Source organism: Diadema setosum, chromosome 8 (genome assembly GCF_964275005.1).
Source record: "Diadema setosum chromosome 8, eeDiaSeto1, whole genome shotgun sequence".
In the NCBI taxonomy this organism is placed as follows: Eukaryota; Metazoa; Echinodermata; class Echinoidea; order Diadematoida; family Diadematidae; genus Diadema; species Diadema setosum.
In genome coordinates this window covers 9,716,381-9,735,973 of record NC_092692.1, presented here as the reverse complement: position 1 = coordinate 9,735,973, position 19,593 = coordinate 9,716,381, and the positions used below count along the sequence as shown (strand labels likewise).

The following is a 19,593-nucleotide window of genomic DNA, read 5'->3' as shown; positions in this document are numbered from 1 at the left end:
AGCATAAAAAGAAAATGCTCGCACACATACATAAAATTTTGAAATGAAAAAAAGAATCATCTTCAAACATTTTTTTTTGTAATGTATCCGAAACACTAAAGTTGATGATATTGTGTAACAGTTTTTTCCAGTTTATAAATCTAAGCTGAACAATTCTGCACACACGGGAACAAGATTTTTTTCACCCCACAGCAGAAATTTCGCAAGAGCATCATACATTATTTATGGTCACCTCGTGAGCGACGTTGCTACAGATTCCATTATTGTGAACATCGTACAACATTATGTGTGACGTATGCGGATTTGTTACATTCGAGTCCTGGAACGCTCTATTTTCTAGACCTATTGTGAAGGTGAGGGGAGATTTTCTGAACTCATTCCCTCGGGAACTGAAGTATTCTTGAAGTCCATGGGAACTTGAGTTGTCACATGTGAGCTATTTGGGGATTTCTGCAGGCAAATTTTGAATTGAGCAGAAAAGAAGCAGCTAATGATTTGATGCTGTGTAAAATGGTAGCTAGCTGTTCAGAAATTATGGTTGCATATGATATCTAAATACTTCAATAAGTGAAGTATCTATGAGAAACTGCTGGATGTACCATAGTAACTTCTCTCTATAGATAGCAGTGTTATGATAAATTACTTAGTGAACAGCCAATTCGCGTGGTTATTTCGGTCATAGATATCTTGATAGTAACAACACAAGTATCAAAACTTTGGTATACAACTGTACTTGATTTTTTTCTTCATTCATTTGAACGTCATGACATAGATTGATCAGCAAAATTTGAGTTGTACGTTTTGAAACTGAACCGTTGCAATCTTAAGCAGCATATTACAGCGATGCAATCATCACGATGCAGTATTTGTTGTGTTTGATAAATTCATGGCAAAATGTGAACTGTTCACCTTTGTCACTTCCTCTTTCTATCCTACTTGAAAAAAAAAAAGGATTTTCATCTCATGCCTTCCTCCTCCATAGAATACCTGCAGCACCACCACTGCTTACTTTTCATGTATTTTGAATATCATAAGGAAAATAGACTTGCTGTATTTATTTCTTATACTCTTGTATTATGCATGTTTTGTTTTGTTTTGTTTTTTACTATTCACTTGTAATGTCCCCTTAAAAATCCCAAATATACAATAATAATAATAATAATAATAATAATAATAATAATAATAATGATAATAATAATAATAATAATAATAATAATAATAATAATAATAATAATAATAATGATAATAATAATAATAATAATAATAATAATAATAATAATAATAATAATAATAATAATAATAATAATGATAATAATGATAATAATAATAATAATAATAATAATAATAATAATAATAATAATAATAATAATAATGATAATAATGATAATAATAATAATAATAATAATTTACCATACATGGTCTAGTTTATAAATTAAGTTATAAAGGACTCTATTTTGAGTGATTTCTCTACATTCCATGTGTTTGCTTGCTTCTTTTCTGCATTTTTCTTTATTCAAAAATGAACACAAATATAATGAAATGATTTCAAACTGATGTAAATAAACATAACTTTAAAGCAATAATCACCTGACATTTGTTGGTAACTTCATTAGTCTATCAATTTCAAGATACTTTATACAATATCATGAGTTGATTTTTAACAAAACTGTTTAATCCTCCACAACACACTACACATATCTCATCAAAAGCACTTGTATTTCCTTCTCTTACACCAGTGCTTAATAACTTCATGATTTAGTACAAACTAGGAAAACAAAGATGACCCACGAGTACCTTATGGCTTGAAGTGATGTTCTATTAGTATTTGGAATTTGACAACACTGATTAGGAACAGTAGATTTTATTTTAAACCTAAACAGGAGATAATTTTGCTTCTCAAATTTGATAAGCAATTTGATCAATAGGAAAATACTTATATCAAAGTTCTGTACTGCCCTATGTAAAAAAAGAAAAAAAGAAAAAAAAAAACCCTGCTATACACAAGACATTTTATATAGCAGTCATATAAGAAATGCATAGCAAATTGTGATGCCATACTAGGAAAATGATTCCCTACTGAATTTGCACACACACACAAAAAAAAAACACCACCTAACAAAACAAAACAAAACAAAAACCCAAGCTTAGAAACTCTACACAAGAAGTGGGATATGAAATGGGACAAACATGTTCAAACTTTGAAATTTTCCATTTCATATTGCACTGCAATACAGTTTTCTAACAGCGATTCACACTTTGCCTCTATTTTTTCACAGAACACAATAATCTTGTCAGAGTGACATAAAAATGGTATGAGATTTGATTTTAAAACTGTGTATATATCATTTATTGGTAATGATGTAATAATGTGATTCATCCAGAAGCCATGAGCTTTCGTTCATTGTTCTACTGAAAACTAATATAGAGTTGACTTGAATTGAGTTGGAGTTCTATGATCACCCTTTTGTAGTAGGAAAAATGCAGTCATGTTTCATATCCGCCTTAATCTATTTCTTTGTACGCTTAAATATTTCATGAGGTTCTTTATATATTTGCGAATTTTGCAAGTTGGGTGCTACTTGAGAATTCAAAAGCACGCAAAAATATCAACTCTGATCACGACATGAGTATGACGTGCATGCATACATTCCTCCGTTAGTCCTGTACTCCACAATTGCAAATTTAACCACTAACAAAATAGTTGGGAATTCCCGATTTGCATGGCGTATACAGTTTTGTATTCATCACTAAAGTGATACTACATCTCTGAAGTAGCTGCAATGGCTGCACTTAACTTCCTTGGTACAGAAGAAAGGAAAAATATCATATACAACAGTCCCTCACACATATCCGAACACCAGGTAAAATGAGTTATTACTGGATTAGGGGCGACAGTGTGGCTTTTGGTAAAACAAAGTTGTGATACACACAAGTGCGCACACACAGACATACTTCACTTACAGCTCATGTGTAAAACAATGTACAAGTGTACATATATCATCCACCAACCTACTCGTCTACCATTTACACACACGGTACTTACCTACATACATTCAAATGTAAAAGGGCCACTGAGACATGTTGACCTATATATAATCATTCTGTATACACACATACATACACACATACATACATTCCAACATACATATGCACATACATAAAAAGATACATATATATGTGTATATATATATATATATATATATATATATATATATATATATATACATACATACATACATTCATACATATGTACACAAACATACACACATGTACATACGCACATCAATGCATAGATACATGTACACATGTGTTTATATGTACATACATGCATATATAATCACATTTATCATTATCTACATAATTGTATCTGCATGTATTGACATTATGCCCATGACATACATCTTAGACAACATATTTCATCCATTCTGTCAATCTTTACCCAGGTGTATGAATGGATATCTACCAATGTCATGGAAATAATAATGACAATGCCTTGTAGGAGACTAGCAGAAATGTCAAAGAGGCCACCTTGGGTAGATAAGACAATAATCATCATTACTGTATCATATTCTTTAACTCCTTCTGTGCTGCTGAGTCCAATGTGCATAAACTTCACACACACATCTATGGACAGGAAATTAAAATGGTATGCAGAGGGTTAAAAGAAGGTTTAAACAGCCATCAAATCTACACTGGTCATGGATTTCTCCAACTCACCACGGCCAGCACCCCATGGGCTCTCTCATCATCATCCTCATGGAACAGTCTCTTCTCCACCAGCTCCAGCAGTTTCTCCCGCATCCCGAGGGAGGTCATCGTCGTGGCGATCTCGCCCCTCACCTCCTACATGCATCATGGTGCAGATAGAGAAAAAATGATGATGCAGTTTTCATTCAAGAAACAGGGAAGAAAAACAAACTTCAGACACACTAGCTTCGAGAGACTGGGATTTGTACGAGAAAATTACGTGCAGCTTTAAGCATTGATGCCATTCCTCTATTTGACACATTGTAGGGGAGGAATGTGCTAGGGTGTGAAGAGCTCCCTCTTGAGTCCATAATTGTGCAACTGCAAGCAGGTTTCGTGAGCTAAGCTAGATGTGACATGGTCATGAAAGGTGTGTAGCTGATTGTTCTACCTCACCAAAGAAACAATGTTTTTTTTTTTCTTTTTTTCTCAAATGTTCTTTATGATCATTTGGGGTTCCTCCACACAACAATGATAACAAAAACAATAGTAATAATACAGCAACAACAGGTTTGATTTGACCTCAAACTTCTTTTACTCTCACTCCATATTGCATTGACAGTTGACAACAAAGATTGGGATTTGGAGGTGAAAGACTTCTCCAGAGCTTATTTTTTTCCCCCCATCAAATCCTCTATAAGCTGGCTATTTCAGATGCCAGCACCATTACTTTTATAGTCTACAGACAAATGTCTCTCAAGGAGCTATATACATGTATGTGTAGTCACTGTAGGAAAATAACCAAATGAAGAGTTTAAATGCAAAAACAGATATATCCATTTTGGAAAACAAAGAAAATATTTGAAATACATGTGATAAATTTGATAGCTTTGTAAATTTTTCTTTTTATGTAACAAATGCAGTATCATTATTCAATTCAACTAATGCTTGCCATTTGAAAAAACTAGCCAAATTTGTCAGAATTATTATGTTTCAGTTCTCTTCAATACCAAAGAAGAAAGACAGTATTTTTGTGGAAAGTAAAGTAGATGTGAATGTTTGTACATGTAGTGGTAGAGTAGTTAAACGTCCTTTACGCCTTGTTTTGTAAACATATTTATTCATATATCTGTTATTTTCACATGTACATGTACATTATCACTTATATTTTTGTATTCATATATTGTAAATATGTTTGTACTCTCATACCCCGAGAGGGGGTCGATAGAGTCAATAAAATCTAATTTTTAAATCTAAATCTAAATCTACATCATTTATTTATTTTCTTATTTGATGATGACCTCCCCCCCCCAAAAAAAAAAAGAAAAAAGAAAAAAGAAAAAAAGAAGAAAATGCTGGTAGTTTATCTTATTTTGCATTCACACTCCTCATACTTAACCGCTGTCATATTTTTCTTTGCCTTTGACATGATACAAATTCAGTGACAGATTGGCAGGTTAAAGGTCACTCACCCTACTCGGGTCATCATACAGCCTCTTGTCCAGAATTGTAAACATATTCTGTGCTTCAGCCTCCGTTGCGATGCACTTTGGACCTGTGTCAGCCATGATGGCATAAAAGAACATATTTTCTTGATGCACCATTTGATGTGATACATAAAACATCACAAACAAATTCTCATCATCACTGCATTTGATGACAAGATATCACTCTGGATAGGTCTGAAGACAACAATATCATTTGTAGATCAAGTTACCATGCAATTATCATTCATTAATCTTTTATTTTCAATGCAACAACTGACATGATTTTCAGGCAAGACTTGTGATATACATGGGTGCATACTCGTCAATAGCAAACTTGACAGTATGTAAGAATTCATTTTCAAAAAAGAAAACACCACAGTCTAAATTCTGAATATTTGAAGAGGCATTATGCAGCATTTTTATGTGGTCTGTTTGTGTGTTCACTTTAATCATTTAACTCTTTGGGAAATTTCAGGCCCTGGATTTAGAGACTGGAAAAGGCTCCAACAATAGGCCACTGTCTTTACTTATTTCAAAAACCATGAACACGAAACACATTTGATTTTTCCACTTGTGTTGAAAAAAAAAGAAGAAGGAAAGACCATGGAAACCTCATTTTGACTGATGGCTCCTTAAACAAGTTTATATATGCAATGATTTGAACACCTGTGTGTGTTTCAATTTCACTGGAAAAAGTGTACACTTTATTCTGAAAGAGATTAAGTAAGGACACCTTTGCAACAAAAAATAATACAGTGAAATACACAGGCTAGTCACAATCTAAAATGTTTTGCATCTAAACTTAGAAAAAAAAATGACACATATTACTCATATACCTACACATGAGGAAACATAAAAAATTAAGTGGCAGTTTGGAATACTATCCACAAAGAGTTAACATTTTCACAGTGACACAGAAAGAAGGAGAAGGAAAAGAAAAAATAAGAAGAAAAGAAGGAGGAGGAGGAAGAGGAGGAGGAGAAGAACAAGAAGCAGAGGAAGAAGAAAAGGAAAAGGAGAGGTCAGATGCTAGACTGACCTATGTAGACCAGGAGTTTTGCAGCGGCAGCCCGGTACTTCCAGGCTGCAGAGAACTGGAGCTGATGGAGGACCATCTGAACCACTGCTGGCTCCGAGGCATGCATCTGACGGACCAGGATCTCAAGGGACTAGTAGAAGGAGAAGGCATGGAACATGACGTCAGGGGGTGTTTCACAAAGAATTTAAGTCAAACTTAAAATTTAAGATTGACCAAAAATTATGGTATGCTGTGTGTGTCTTCAATGTTGCTCAACTTTCCAATGAAAATGAAGATTTTGGAGACTTTTTTCATGTAGCCACTGGTAATACAAGATAATTAAATGACAATGGAATTATTCTGTAAACATTAATGATAATTTGAAATGAGTAGTGATTAGGCTAATGAAATTGAATAGAGAAACCAGTGGCATACTATTATTTTTAGTCAATCTTAAATTAAGTTCGACTTCATGAAACATTCCCCAGGGCTGTTTGAATTATCTTCTTCTTTTTTTTTTCCATCTCAATATAGTAATGACTGATGATGTCACAGTCTTTTGTTATAGCTTGAAATGCAAACAGGTGTGAACATAGTTAACAACAATAGAATACCAGGTGCTGATATGGGTTGGAACCAGGTGTAAACATGGCTAGTAACAATAGAATACCAGGTGATGATATGGGTTGGAACCAGGTGCGAGCATTGTCAACAACAATAGAATACCAGGTGATGATATAGGTTGGAACCAGGTGCAAGCATGGTTAGCAACAATAATGTTTACAGAAAGTTTGGCCAAGTGAGGTTGTTTACAACCAGTTTCCCTGGTGATGAATGGCTGTGACATTACACTTTGGTATTCTATTGAAATCTCTTTATTTTTTCTCTTCCCTTTAGTTCATATGTGTGACAACAGAAATCTCTTCAAGAAGCTGAATTTGAAGAACAATCTACATCTCACAACTTCTAGGGTATTTTTCTTTTTTTGTGTGTGAGTTAACAGAGCAGGTCTAAACTGTCAAAATTATTCACAGCATGGCAAATTTGACAATGAAACTTGACAATGAAAATTTCTGTCTCAAACAAAGGGCAGGTTAGCTATGCACATACATTATCAGAAAAGTCCTGAATGCAAATATGACTGTGGAACTTTATTACAGTAGAATGACAAACACAATAATAAGGCAACAATTGTATTTTTTGCCCTTGAAAATTTTGCTGTTTGGTGACGTCTTTCTTGAAAACATGAAAATTACACATGAATTTCTTATTGCAACATCAAGAACTGTAGTCATGTAATGAGCATGCAGCATTAGAAATGAAATACAAAGACACATGTAGAAAAAACAACATCAAGGCATACATTGTATCATCATGTGTTTCAAGAAAATTATATATTCTTAATTCCAACTGCCAACACAGGCAGTCATGGACATATCCTCCCCAACCTTTCCATAAAGAGATGCAATTATTCTTACACCTTTGATCTGGTTAATGATAAGTTAGCAAGTGATATTTCTATTCATGTTGATTGTTGCTGTCTTAGTATGTATTCTTCATACCTTGAAGTAAACTTATTATTCTTTCACAGTTTTATCGATCATTATGAATATATGTGCATGTGTATATGATCGTTATGTATTGTTTTAATGTATTAATGATACTTTATAAAATTTTGTACACACAACGGCATGTCACTCTGCAATTCAGCCACTTGGCTACAATGGCAGTACTGTGAATCAACCAGATTGAAATTGAAATAATGTGTTCATCAATCAATTGAACAGTAAGCAAAATACATTTAGGCTACAATCACTATGACCCCAGGTTCTCGAGACTAGCTGCCTGGCTGGCAGAGCCCCACTCACCCTGGCAGTGACGTTGATGTCCTTGCTACTCAGGATCCCCATGAGTTTCTCCTTGGCCAACTTGTCCTGCACGCACATGCAGCCCAGGCACACGGCGCAGTCGAAGCCCAGGTCGCCGGTGTCACTGCCTGCGCACAGCTTCTTCAGGATGGCAATCAGAGCCTTGATGTGAGGATTACTCTGGAAAAAGGGGTACACAAAGAGGAAAATAAAATATTGTTAAAGGTCTCAACAGAGATGTAACAAAAAAAGCATGACAAATAATTCCATCTATGGTAAAGGAAAAGAAGAAGAAAAAAATAAGCAGAAGTTGAAGACTATTATAATGATACTGATGATGGTGATAATAATGATGATGACAATACTAATACTAATACTACTACATTACTACTACTACTACTGATAGTAATATTAATAATGATAATAATAATCATCATCATCATCAAAAATAAAAATTAACAGTAATAATAACACAAAAACAACACCAATGATGAGGAGAAGAAGAAGAAGAAGAAGGAAACGCAGTACAAACAAATATCACCATACCTTGTTGAGCAAGGCATTGCCTCTGGCCTTGATCATACTCTCGACGAGATCCCTCTTAGCCTGATAGCTCCCTTTCCTCATGTACTGGACAATCAGGCTGACCACAGGGTCTGTCCACTCGCCGATGGACATCAGGGATCTGGCAGCCTCAAACTTGACCCTGGTGTCCTCATCGTTAGCAAGCTGGACAGTAAAGGGGGAAGAGACGTTTTATTTTGTTTAATTTTTTTTTTTCACATGGAAATCCTCAGACGAATAAATACATACAGATATAGGACTCAAAAAGAATCTCACAATCAGTTTATGACCGCAACAAAGATATGCCAGCGTCTTGTATGAGACCAGATTTAAAAACAAACAAACATAGTAGACATAACATTACTATAGCAGGGCTCCACACTAACTTTTATTTTTGGTGGCCCAAAGGCAAACATCCGACCTTTTTTGGTGGCCCGATCAGGCCACCAAATTCTTCATTTCTGAAACTTTGGCGGCCCAACGTGCATTTTTGGTGGCCCTGGGCCACCGGGCCACCGTTAGTGTCGAGCCCTGACTCAGGGTTCATACTCTTTCTCATGAATTAAATTCCATAACTTTCCATTACCTTTTCACCCAGAATTCCATGACTTTTCCATGACTTTCATCATTTTTTTTTTTCAAACACATTAGACTGAAAATCTGATCTCAAATCAAAGCGAAGCAACTAGACTAGGAAATACATACACATCTCACACAAACAGAAGATAAACTTCTATAATTTTCGCAATTCCATGACTTTCCATGACCTTTTGATGGAAATATAAGTTTTTCATGACTTTCAAGGCCTGGAAAAAGACTAGGCCAAATTCCATGACTTTCCAGGTTTTCCATGACCTGTATGAACCCTGTGACTATAGAGACAAAAGTGATCCAATTTCTCTTCGAGAAAAGAGTTTGAAGATATCACTTGCATTCAAGGAATGACTTATACTTGGAAAACATGGAAACATACATAATATGGACAAACAATTTGATTAACACACTTTGATGGCAACCTCCACCCCAAATGATTCTTGGAAGAAAAATAAGGGATATACTATGAAATCAATGTAATTCAAGAGAAAGATCAGCCTTACCCTGAATGATAGAGCCTCTATGACTAAAGGGTCAACTACATCCAGCTCCCCCAAGTGCTGTAGGAAAAGAAAATATTATATACATGTGTAGATTGGTACATTTGAAGACAAACAACAACAAACAAAACAAAACAAAGCAAAACAAATCTGATTTTATATGGCCTTTTTTCTGCCCTCAAGAGGTGAAGTGTATAACCTCTCGTTTTCTCTTGATGAGCAAGAATCACTGAAAAAGGAATCACAAGACAAAATCAAATGTAAGGTTGACTTAGTCTAGCCTTTTTTCTATATACACTGTATCTAGACACCTTCTTCCTGAAGGTTAATCTCATTCCAATAGTAGTTTGGTTGTTTTTTTTTTTTTTTTTTTTTTTTTGTTGTTTTTTTTTTTCCATGGAAGTTGACATCATGCTACAGACATAAAACTACCACAGAATAAAAAAAAAAGAAGAAACAAATGACTACATGCCAGGTCTGCTAGCCTCTGCATACCAAAAATATCCACACAATTTTTTTTCTTTTTTTTTTGAATAAAAGAAAACAATCATACATACAATGCACATACTACCAAGTAGTTGGCATCACTGCTAGACCCTACTAAAGAAATAAGACTCTCTTTGTTCTACAGCCAACAACATATTTGTGACTCATGACACTATTCTCTCTACCTCTAGATACTCACCCGTGCTGCATCGCATCTCTCGGTCACACGATCAGAATTCAGCATTCCAAGAACAAACTAGATAGACATATATCAGGGAGCAAACAAAATATGGAAAAGGAATGAGGAAGAGAAGGAGGCAGATTGACTGAATAAGAGAGAGGCTTTGATTGTCATTTGTACATTAAGCATACATTTTCTAATGCCTCGATATGAAATAATGTTTCAAATACCTATAAATATAAATTTCTTTCCATAAAATCTTGAAATATCATAAGCTACTTTCAATGCTTCAATATTATATAAAACATAAATCAAAAGAACAGAAAAGATGCCTGTCCGGTGATTAGGAGGTCATAGGGACAAATCCTGCTCGAGTATGCACGTCCACGATTTTTATTGTGGCTACGACTAAACACTGATCAATTTGGTGCTTATCTACAGCGATGTAGGACAATTTGTCGATCAGTTGCAATGAATAAAAACGAAAAAAACAAACAAACAAAAAAAACAATTACATATGAACACCAAAGGGTTAAAATGAAATTGCCAAAATGCTTACAAAGGAGAGTAAAATATAATAATAGGTAGGTCATACTTGATGGTTTACTTAAGATTGACTATCTCCCAGAAAGAGTGCCTCTTCTAGACTGAAATTTTTCTCACCTCAACTCTTCTCCACCTTGGCTCATCTTTCTCCAAGACTTTACCCTTTCCTCCGTGTTCTGTGAATGCATTGAAGACATAAAAGACATCAGTACAGGTGAATGTGTGGCCCATATTCTGTGCACATAATGTCACAATCAAAAGTTTACAGAGCAATATATATTGTGCAAGTAATTTATAGTTGCTTCACCTTTGCTTCTTTCATCTTATTCAATAAATTTCTCCTTTCCCCCTCTGAATTTTGCACCAGTAATTTCTCTGTTTTCAAGTGTTTTCTGCACATTAACTCTCCACAGATTTTCACAGGGGATCACTGTCATATTCCACAAGATACATATTCCACATTATATACCATATTGCATACAACTTATGCAAGTGTAAAGCTTTGATGGTAGAATACATTCCATTTTTTAATCCATCTTTAGCTGCGCACCATACCTGATATACCAATACGTATGCCATATATTTTGTGATCATTCTATTTTCCAAAAATTTTTGCCAGCTGACCAATATTCATGAAGTGAACAACTCACAAAATACTACAGGTATTACCTCCCTTCATACACGGTAATGAAATTATGTCACCTCAAAGCTGGGAAATCACCACCTCTTTTTTTGAATAGGGATACCCTACTTATTTCTGCATTCCTTGCAGTGGACTTCGATGGCAAAATTATCATGCTTGCAAAATATAAAGTGTATACACTACAGCAAACAAACTTGTGTAATGTTGACTGAATAGAAACACTCAATCGAAGTGACTTTTCTAAAAGATAGTGGTTTGCACAAGTCCAAATATGTGGTGGTTCCTATGAGTTTGTTTAGAGCATGGGGGCTTGTACAAAGGTGGTGTGAATGCCGGCATTCACCCTGCAACAGGTATACTCACTGGATCCCATGAAGGCAGTGATTTGAGCTGTTGCCATGGCATTGCAAACGTTCTTCCATTTCCTCCTGGGGGTATAGGAAGAATAGCATTTGGTTAACATATATGCTGGCACAACCATTTTCAATATAGCACAGAAGATTGCGGTCATTTTCATTTAACAATACAAACCAAAAAACAAGAACCCATAAAATGCAAAACTGCACAAACACATCATGTGTGTATATGATATTCTGAAATCACTGCCATATTTTGGCTATACATGAAATATTACAGCATGAAAAAAAAAAATGTTCTCTCATGTTATACGATATCAAACTGTTGCATACAACAATTGACATTTTAAATGGACATTGACTACATTCAAAAGTGTTGGCCTTTATTCCAAATGTGAGTTATTTGCTGGTCCCAACTTCAGCAAGTATTTGTATCAGTTCTTTTTTTTTTTTTTTTTTGGTGAAATCCTAATTTTAACTAATGAGACATTTCCCAAGTTTTGATCTATTATCTGGTGGTTTGCTTGATATCTTTAGATGCAAGCGAACCCACTAGAGAACCACTTTGCAAACACCAATTTTACTGTGGCAGATGCCAGTTTGGTTAATGTAAATGCACGAACCTGAGCCACCTATGTACCAATGGAAGATGTCAGTTAATGCCTTTTGGAAATATTCTGTTTTATGTGCCATGTCTTTTTTCCTCCCTGAAATCCTGTTACCATGGATAGTAGTAGGCAAGAGACTTTATGAGACAACTCACAATTTGAGACCGCCGGGAGCTGGTTTGACCTTCATGGCACTCTGACAACTTTTTCGCCGGTTGCTCTCCTTCCGCTTGTACACCAGGAGGTTGGTCTCCTTGGCGACATTCATCTGGTTGACGATGCGGAGGGTGCGTTCCGTCTTCTGTGGCTTGTCTGGGTTCCAGTTGCTGGATGTCCGTGGGTAGAACTTTTCATGGTTCTGATTAAGACAACAATAAATAAAATCAAAACTCTACCTTTGGAACATGTACACTTTGAGTAAATGGTGCTAACATTCCCAAGTGGATCTCACTGTGCAACATTTTGCATTCTGTCACAACTTTGCACAAAAACTGGGCCCCATTTTATAGAAAGATATAATTGATTGTAAGTTCCCTTACCACACAAGCTGCCATAGACTTATGATAGAAATCAACTATATAATCAATTATAACTCTTCATAAAACAGGGCCCAGGTATTCTTCATAGGTAAACGTATATATGCATAATCATGGTACATTTCATTGGTTGAATTCCATTTGTAATAAAACATAGAATTACTGTCAGACACCTTTGTAAAGAGGAAAGGGGACATGGAATTTGTTTTGTCTGTTCTGAAACAAAAGGATGAGTAACACTTTGCAAATTCTATGGAGTTATGTCCCTCTGCCTCTACATTGGAGTTATGAACAAGTTAAATTTCATTCTATGAGCAAATATATGAGTTGACCATCTTGAAATATCATTTCACTCATTCAGTTTGAGTTCCTGCACACCATCATTCAACCTCAGCACAAGAGCATACAAGCTTAGCTTTTCAGTGGTACATTCTTTTCCATTGTTATGATTACTCATTTTTTTTGTTACCATGGCAAAATGTGCATTGTTCCTGTTTTTGTTTTTGTTTTTTGCTGTAATAACATTTGTGCAAATATTTTATATTGTGTTCATTGAACTGTCCTTCCAAGTTGGATGAAAGTCAAATTGACACGTGTACTGCTTTGTATCATGTATTTTTCTTCAATGGAAATAAATAAACTATTGAATATGGAATACTGAATACTTTGAATTAGTGAGTAAGTGCATTGTGCTAGTCATAGATCATAAAGTGAATAGGCACAGATAAAAGATGTAAGAACTTGGAAAAAAAAAAAGAGAACAGTATGTGTGAGAATCATCAAAATGCATGAATGACATCTTGAGAAGGGACAAAATACTTTATGCCTGAGGAAGAAAAAGAGAACAGACACTCACAGTCCTGGTGAGGGGGAGCACTGCTGGGGGAGGGACTGGTTTGGGGTGGTACACCAGGTGGGGTGCATTGGAGCTGATAGCAGTCCGGGGCGGGCTGGCAAAGGGCATCGGAAGGGGCTCCTCGAACTCCGTCAAGGATTTGGCCACCGATCGCGCCCTGGCCAGGGACATCCTGGTCTGTGGGCGGGTCTTATCGCCCTTGAGGGCAGAGCCTTTCTTTGACTCCACCTGAATCTGCATGGAAAGAAAAGAACAACTAACTGTATTCTGATGCTCCAAAAAAAAAAAATCAGCACAATATCAATAAAAAATATAGTAACAAATAAAAGTTTTCCTTGAAGAAAGGTATTCTCTCAATAAGAATGACAACCCACTTTGCTGAACAGGGTGTTCCACCCCAGGATGTGGAAATCAAATCAACTCAATTCAATTCAATTCAATTCAATTCAACTCAATTTAACTCAATTCATTTCAGTGTAATTCAAGTCAATCCAATTCATTTCATTTCATTTCATTTCATTTTATTATTTCATTTCATTTCATTTCATTTCATTTCATTTCATTTCATTTCATTTCATTTCATTTCATTTCTCTCCTCTGGGCACATTGTGTTCTAACCAGTATCAGCACATTAAAACTTGCATGATCATAACTTAAACACCTTTCATCAGTATATCAAAACTTACATTTATTCAGCTCAAGTTACACGCATACATACAATATATAAATTCATATCATTTTTCCTTCTATCTCCACTCTTCTGGCTCTATCTACCAATCTCTATACTTTGTCCTTTTCTGAATATCTCAATGATAAAATTATATTTTTACGATAAACAAGAAAACCTGAAAACAACGAGAAATTCCTCAAAATCAACTGCATCGAGAATAGATTACTGAATGTTTACATCCCTGCCCATCCCCAACAACTGTCAACAAATTTTCTGACAATTGGATGCATTGTTGCTATAACTCATATTATGTAATATGCATAGACATTAGAGTAATTTAATAGAATGAAAAGGGTGCAGAAGACACTTGCAAGTGTAGAAAATTTGACAGGAGTATCGGCTATGACAGGTCAGCGGCACTTGCTGACTTACCGGTACTGGAGACGGATGTGCTGTACCGATGGATCCTGGAATGTAACATGATCAACAGTTTACCAGAGATTATTACCCTGCTTATATTACATTGTTATTATTTTTCGTCATGAGATAAGAGTGGTGAGTTGAGGTGATGATGCCATCACCTCTCAAGTTTCTCATCAGGTTAAGTGTAGATTGCTGATGACCTTCCATGTCCTGATATGGATCTTAAAATGAGTGTACTTATCTATTTCCTTTGAGAAAAAAGTATGGATTGTATAGATGACTTTAATAGCAATGCTATCTTAAAATGAGGAAGTTGCAAAATCATTGACCAAAATTATTTTTCATGCCTTTCACGTACAAATCATTTGATGTGTCCTCAAAAACAGGTTCATGAAAATCCTTCTTGCTTTTTACAATTTAATACAAATACGGTTGTAATTGTTACATACTAAATTCACTGGAATATTGAACAACATCTCTCTATAAAGTACACCAATACCCCGAGTATTATGTTTGCTATGTTTGAAGAATATACTTGAGACATGCCCTCTGCAAAATAAGTTGTTTTTTTTGTCATTCCCATTTATATTTATTGGAGTTTAAATGTAAATTTTGAAGAGAATATAAAAAACAACAACCCAAAAACAACTTGAAATCGACTAGATGATCACCCAAATCTTTCAATCGAACAATCATGCTATCACTATTTCTTTCTCCAAATACGTCTTCTATAAACAATAGTGATATGCAATGTGTGCGTGAGATCAGCTAACTGATTGACATGGAATCTTGATATTATTCGTAAAAACATACGCGTATAGCTAGAATGCGCACACATCAGTACTGGCAATTACGGAGCGGAACTTAAACATGCGGAGCACAAGTGCCAAATTGTTGCAGAGATATGATCTGATTTATCATAACATATATACTTTCAGGGGTTATCACAGGAGAATTAAGGCAGGTTTTTTTTTTTTTTTTTTTTTTTTTTTTATTGTGTGTGTGTGTGTGTATTCTACATGTAGCTGTTATACACAAATTTGATTTCCAGAGTATTGGTACACTTTAAAGGAGAAGTCTGGAATTGATGAAGACAAGAAATGAAAGGATAAAGTACTCTCTCACCCTCAATTTGGCTGAGCAGAATCCCATCTCTGTCGGGTGACTTGATGGGGGATATGTCGGTAGACTTGGCTGCTGCATCCTCCATCTTTCCCCAGATATCATGGATCCTCTCCGCAATCTTCTCCAAAGCAACCTTCTGCTCATCCGCACAGAGAGAGATGAGATGGAGAGAAAGTATGAATATTCATCATTGCATAGCATGAATATTCATCCACGCAAAGCATGAATATTCATCTTTGTACATGAGCACGCAAATATATAAAAAAAAAAAAACCACCATGCTCACAGCACCACACAGCAAATCTGTCCTCAATCAACCCATTGATCCTCAGACTTCTTAACCCCTTCGAGGCCAAAGTCACAATTTGTGCACCAAGACAGCACGCAAGCTCTATGAAGCCATCTATGTACACTGTATATGTTTACAACTTTTTGCTTGCTTCTTTGACATATTTATGAGCTATAAAAAAAAGAAAAAGAAATCATCAAGGCATAAAGATCCAAAATCTTCAGAAATTGCTTTATATCATACTAAACACTCAAATCTGCAAAAGTCCTCTTCCAAAATTAGTCTGTGTTTTGGTGTCTGCTACTCGCATTAGTAGGCCTAACTCATCCCAAAGAGGAGACTGTTTGTAATGAAGAGGTTAGGGCAGAGCAAATTATTATGCAGTTTGAGTTATATTGTTGAACATAGTCATGTTGTTTGGGCAGACTTGTGGGAAATATGCTTTGCTTTGGAAAACAGAAATTATTAACAGATTCTTCAAATCTAAGCAAAGAAATATCAACAAATAAATGCCCATAGTACAGTCACATAAATGCAGCAATTTTCTTTGCAGGCAGACAGGAAACCACGCTTGTTGGTTTAATGACAGCCAAAAAGCAGTAAGCTTCCTGATTTTTCTTGATATTTATTGCAATCTATGTGCACTTTCATCATGTTGTTGATCATCTTTAAGATTGCTATCACTAAGTGCCAATTCTCCTGTAAGCTGCTGTCATGCAAGAATAATTAGGATGTTGATGACTAATAATTTAACATGTTATGTGAAAACATTTATAAACAGCTTCTGTTTATAATCTGGTCATCAGTTTTAATTGCTGTAGTTGCTCTCAGGTCTATTTTCACACAGTGAAACTGCTGATTTAGAGCCTCTTCAAAGTTGATGTATTCACAGAGCAGTAAAAAAAAAAAAAAAATCAGCAACATTTATGCCACTAGCATTGCCATTCGTTTCTTGTCAACACCATTTCTTGCTGTCAGATGTTGTTCCTTTGCTCTTTGAAAAGAAAATGATCATTAATGGGCACCCTAACAATAGCAAATAAAATGAACCAACTTTCCAAGCCCATAATTCAGAAAGAAAAGCAAGTAAGCACAAACATATTCACACTGCATAAAAAGCACAGTCACAGCAGAAGAACAAAAATGGTTTAAAATGTTTTTGAATGCAGCACAATTTGTATATCCTGATTTCATTGGATTTGTGAATTGAATCGAGAAAGGGACAAACTTCAAGCATTCATACATGCAAACATGGAGACAACTTGTTTTTTTTTTTCTGCTTTCCTTCCAAAGGCACACTTCAGTTGAGTAGTTTCTCATTAATTTTGCGATAAATACATGTGGTGTAAACATTTTGCAGCACATAAATGTACATACATTATTACATATATGGGAAGGTTCCTTTCCAAAAGGTACCAAATCCACTTTTGATGGTAAGGAGAAAAACCTGGATTTTTATCTCACATGCTCCACAGTGTTTTCATGTAATAATGTAATAATAGTAATGGGATAAGAATATATGCCAAGGAAAAATCTATGTGTCTACTCTGATTTTTTTAAAGAAATGATATTTCATTGGATATTGTGGATTTAGCATCTTCTGGAGCAACAACAACAGCAAAAATAAAATGCGTGGTAATGTACAACATGTAAATGTTGTTTTAGTGGTTACTTTCTGTGACTTTGTATATTTTCTGGGTTGATTTGTTATTTCTACATATTCTCCTCCTGTTTCACAAGCAATAATCAAGTACTCATGAATAATCATGATATGTGGGTCATCTGGACAGCTACACAGGCCCAAACAGGCCCCAATACGAGCTAGTCTAGCCTTACTCTGAGGTCAAAGTGTGGTCAAGTATGCACACAGCTTTCTGATTGGATCCTGATGGATTTAGCTCCTTTTGGAACAAAACAGGAAAAACATTTGTTAGCAACTTTTGGAACAAAACTGATTTTTCACAGTCTGATTTCTCCATTTTCTTGCAAGAATTTCAATACTTTGAAGACTTTTACTGTATGGGACTACTGAAAACTAATACATTTCTGTTGAAAGTCCAATCTGATGAAAATTGGACTTAGCATCTTTTGGAAAGGAAATCTTCATATGCAGAGTAATGTGATGGAACACATATACACTGTACACAATGTACTCATGGCACAAACTGTTGTAATAGAACTCTCAACAAATGCATGACATCACAGACAAAACAAAACAAAACAAACAAAACACGGTGTGCACTTACTCCTTCGATCTGCAGAGAGAATGTCAAAGGTCATGCGAAAGGGGCAGGCAATGAAAGAGAAAGAAAAAAGGCAATAAAGATGAGAGACATCATGCACATGCAAATGACTATACTAAATTGCTCCACATCTACACCGACTGAGCGACACAGTGCTATGACATAGTGATGACATTATAACTAAGAGAGGTGCATTCTAAAAGCTATTGAGGTTCATGAGAGTACTATTTTTTTTTGTGAGATTGCACAACAGTTACTGTTCATTTTCAAATAGCATATCATTACATAACCATACAGATTATTACATAGCATTTTTTTTTTGTATCCTAGCTGGTGGATAAATGAAAGATTAACTACTCAGCAGTTTGAATCAGACTCTTCATACTGACTTGCTTCAACATGGTTACAGGGCACCTTAAATCCCGCTGAGTGCAAATCAAAATGATGTTACAGAAAAACAGATATTTATGATTATGGGTTGAAATTCCACCAGGAAAAAGTGCCGGCTAATGTTACAGTATTAAGTTAGAAATTGATAAATCATCATGCAGCAATGGAAAGATGTTGAGACTATACAAGTACTAAGTAATGCAATCTTGCTTCTTTCTTAATATGATGAAAAGTCCAATGTAGGATCATTTTGAATATATGTGTATTAAAATCCTCACAACTCTTCACACATAACCCTTTTAACCACTTACTCATCAGAAGACACAACACACAAATGTTTTAATAGTACTGTCAGCTAAAATTTCTCAAACTTTCCAAATAGTGTTACAAAAGTTAATAAATAATACTGGTAACCATTAAGCCTACACTTACATATCAATGATTTCACATAATGATGCATATGTGTATATATATGTCATATAGAAAGACACACCCACATAGATACACATATGTCTCAAGGACT

The 19,593-nt window shown here is 35.2% G+C and overlaps 1 protein-coding gene across 1 annotated transcript in view; it reads right to left on the bottom strand.

The window, feature by feature from the left end:
- Positions 1-19,593, bottom strand: part of LOC140231799 (uncharacterized) — a 41,659-nt gene that overhangs the window by 4,443 nt on the left and 17,623 nt on the right. The window contains exons 10-23 of the mRNA XM_072311953.1: positions 18,684-18,692; positions 16,149-16,284; positions 15,033-15,067; positions 13,931-14,158; positions 12,694-12,896; positions 11,938-12,002; positions 11,049-11,107; positions 10,404-10,460; positions 9,722-9,778; positions 8,607-8,789; positions 8,061-8,240; positions 6,214-6,343; positions 5,160-5,242; positions 3,718-3,843 (exon numbers count right to left, since the gene is read on the bottom strand). Coding sequence (XP_072168054.1) covers positions 3,718-3,843; positions 5,160-5,242; positions 6,214-6,343; positions 8,061-8,240; positions 8,607-8,789; positions 9,722-9,778; positions 10,404-10,460; positions 11,049-11,107; positions 11,938-12,002; positions 12,694-12,896; positions 13,931-14,158; positions 15,033-15,067; positions 16,149-16,284; positions 18,684-18,692 — 1,551 coding nt within the window. The remainder of the gene's footprint in view (positions 1-3,717; positions 3,844-5,159; positions 5,243-6,213; positions 6,344-8,060; positions 8,241-8,606; positions 8,790-9,721; positions 9,779-10,403; positions 10,461-11,048; positions 11,108-11,937; positions 12,003-12,693; positions 12,897-13,930; positions 14,159-15,032; positions 15,068-16,148; positions 16,285-18,683; positions 18,693-19,593) is intronic.